Consider the following 3722-nt stretch of genomic DNA (forward strand, 5'->3'; position numbering starts at 1 on the left):
CCTATTATATTTTATTTATTTTACAATTGAATAATTTTGTTGTAAGTACGTAATTTTCAATCGTAATCAAAGAAAAGAGTTACCTACATAAACAAAAAAAAAGGATAAGCAAAAAAAAATATTATATTACGTACGTTTAATTGTTCGTTACAAACATACAGCTCTCAAAATTCAAATAATTATAATATCTCTAAACGGTCAATTAAAACTTATCCGGACTCACAAATTAGTGAATGCCTATGTCACGCATATTTGTATCGATTCCGGTTCCTTGGTTGCATATCAAAGTTAGAGTCAAGGTGTTTGTCCGTGGGCTTGCATACATTTCTTCGCCCCACCGCCAGAACTCGCGGCGACCACGATCTATAAAACCATACAGCCGGACAATTGACATCAATCTACATTTGTACGTTCAACAACTAAACATGTTCAGCAAAGTGAGTCACTAGACATTACCAACAAAAAATAATTTAAATAATAATTATTTACTCTGAATGAAAGAACAGTTTATTTTAAAGTTTAATTCTGCAAAAACTAGGAAATAAAAATATTTACTGTGATATTTAAAGTCAAGCCTACTGAAGCCAATTAATTTTAATGGATAGATTTTTACACAATTCTTTCACGATTACTACTTATTTGATTCCAGATCGTAGCCATCAGCGCCTCTCCTCGGCCGCGGCCAACGCTGGTCTCTTAGGCCACGGACACGCCGTCTCTTCCCAAAGCATCGTCCGCCACGATGAGGCCGTTGTACACGGTGCTCCCGCCGCACACTACGCCGCTCCTGTAGCGCACTACGCCGCCGCCCCTGTCGCCCACTACGCCGCTCCCGTTGCCCACTACGCCGCCCCCGCTGCCCACTACGCTGCCCCTGTCGCCCACTACGACGTAAGTTACATTATTACATTAACAAAAAACTTATATATATAATATTTTATTTCATAAAAAAGATTACATAATATAACCCATGAATTGGGGTGGTAAAATAGGTATAGTGTCTACATTGTAGCGATAAATTAACCAATCATTTTCTCTTTCAAGGCTCACCCTAAATACGACTTCGCCTACTCCGTGGCCGACCCCACACCGGCGATCACAAGTCCCAGCACGAGAGCCGCGACGGAGACGCCGTGCACGGCTCCTACTCCCTGGTGCAGCCCGACGGCTCCGTGCGCAAGGTCGACTACTCCGCTGATGCCCACAACGGTTTCAACGCCGTCGTACACAACTCCGCTCCCGCTGTACACCCCGCCCCCGCTGTGCACGTCGCCCCTGTTGTCCATGCCGCCCCCGCTGTACACGCTCTCCCTATCGTGCACGCTGCCCCCGCCCATGGCTACCATCATTACTAAACAACAACTACTGAATTATTTAGTTAATTTATGTACCACAAATGTTTGCCTGACTGGTTTATGTATGTTTTTGTAAATATGTGAGTGTGTCATACTATGAATAAAGAATTCAAATGAATTTACAATTTTTCCATTTCTTGCCTCATAATATTATGGAATCGTAACTTTGTGTGCACATACACAAATTGTGTAAAGCATACTCGTTATTAAACTTGAGAATATCTCACACATGCTGATATTAAAAGTAAATTAAACTACGCGTAATCGATCTATATGGTACATATTAGATTTTATACAATGACTTAATAAAAAACTCCCTGCATACAGTTTGCAAAATTCATCCCGCTATAGCGTTTAAATCTGTAAAATCACCAACTTCTACGTAGTAGTCAGCACAATTAATAGGAATTATACAAGGTTACAGTCACAACTTGTAAAGAGTTTCCCTTGTAAAGATAGCCAAGAGTTTGTGTGAAATGTACTAAGGGTGCGGCCGCACTTGCCAAACAACCGGTTGACTACTAGCTGCAAATCTAAAGTAACAACGCATTTCACAGTATTTAATGCGAGGGACAAACTGTAGCAAATTGCACACAGGGCTAGAAATACTAAAACTATGTCTTGTTTACGGCTGCGCCCGGCCATTGTCATTTAGAATAAAATACTAACCACGCACATATTTTCTGGGATCTAAAACATATGATCATAAACACCTTGTACTTAAGAACTTATACTATCCGCAAGATCCAATCACCAAAATCCACAAGAATTATAAATGAAATACTGGCGGTGTTAAAGAATTAGGTCTTCGCTTTCGTGACCTACTTATTTCTTTATATCGACACGACAAACTGACGCCATTTTATCTGATGGTAAGCGGAATGGGGCAAATGGTAAGCGAAATAGGGTTCTGATGATGTGTCGAGTGCCGAGAAATAATTATCGCTTGCCAATTGACAGAATTATATTGGCCTTTTTGTTTCCTAGCCTATCTACATAGGCTGATCGCGGAACGCGACACACATACGTAGAATACTACGACGGGTTTTACACAGTGTGAAGCTGCTCGCCATCTGGATAAATACAAATATACTACCACCAAAACTTCCATAACTGCGACCATATTTCGAGTTTATTTTCATAATGACTACCCTAAATACTTTTTAAACCCATATAAAGGGGATACCCCATTATATTTTTGTTCTTTTTTTTATTGCTTTGTATAACGAGACTAGCTTGCCGTTCGCCTGATAGTAAGTGATACGACCGCCCATAAACAGTAGAAACACCATCCAACACCTTGAGTTAAAAACTATTGTTTGGTATTCCACTGCACTCGCCGTCTTGAGACATGAGATGTTAAGTCTCAGTATGTCCAGTAGTTACACTGGCTGCAATGTCCTTCTAACCGGAACATAACAGTGACTACACACTGCTGCTTGGCGGCAGAAATAGATATTACAGTGGTACCTACCCAGGCGGACTCTCAAATATGAGAGACCTACCACCATAAAGAGATCATTATTATCAATATTAAGATAGTCGCCATGTACTACAACGGTCGGTATAAATAACTAGATAAATGGTAAAACTAAGTTTATATGAACAGAGAAACTAGTAGTACCTAATTTCTTCTTCGTCATAGTACATAATATACCAGTCCCAGCATACGTGAACTAAGCGGTTAATACGTATGTAGGCGAGTGTTAAATCCTAATAATTCAAAGACTTCATGAATGAAATCAATATACTACGTTCTACGTAGTCACTGTACTCAATAAATGAACGCAACCTATTACATACTAGCTGTATTAGTATAATATATTTATAAGTGTATAATATTTATATTTATTAGTATATAATATTTTGTGAGGATATCGGAATGTTTGTCAGAGATAATCGCATTTAGCTGCTCACCAGGTTCAAAACAAATTTGGTATTTCTTTTTTTTATACGAGCACACAAAGTGACGCCACTGCACCTGATGGTAAGTGGAGTGGGGTCCAATAGAATGTTGCCTGACGAGAGATGATTACCCCTCGCCAGTCGACACAATTATGCCGGCCTGTTGAAACTGGATACACATAGGCTGATCCCGGAACGCGACATACTTACCTGGGCCACTATGGCGGGTATTAACACCTTGTGTACGGTGATCGCTATCCAGGCAGACTTAAAATATATCCAACCACCAACAAAATACCCTACGACCAACATGGTATACAAACAGGTTTAAAAGAAGTCCTTTTAAACCTAAATAAATAAATATAATTCTGGTAATATTTATTTATTTAGGGTTAATTTTGGACTTTAATTCTTCGAGACTTTAATTCTGGTTACGAAATATCACGCGCACATAACCACAAA

The 3722-nt window shown here is 39.5% G+C and overlaps 1 protein-coding gene across 1 annotated transcript; it reads left to right on the forward strand.

Moving 5' to 3' along the window:
• Positions 1-649: 649 nt before the first annotated feature.
• Positions 650-1473, forward strand: LOC119191778 (cuticle protein 7-like; the record flags this gene model as incomplete). The annotated part of the gene is given in 3 exon segments (XM_037445644.1): positions 650-891; positions 1045-1078; positions 1081-1473. Coding segments are annotated over 3 exon segments (551 nt in total), but the record flags the coding sequence as incomplete, so codon positions are not given.
• Positions 1474-3722: the final 2249 nt, after the last annotated feature.

Source organism: Manduca sexta, unplaced genomic scaffold (genome assembly GCF_014839805.1).
Source record: "Manduca sexta isolate Smith_Timp_Sample1 unplaced genomic scaffold, JHU_Msex_v1.0 HiC_scaffold_1912, whole genome shotgun sequence".
Taxonomy (NCBI): Eukaryota; Metazoa; Arthropoda; class Insecta; order Lepidoptera; family Sphingidae; genus Manduca; species Manduca sexta.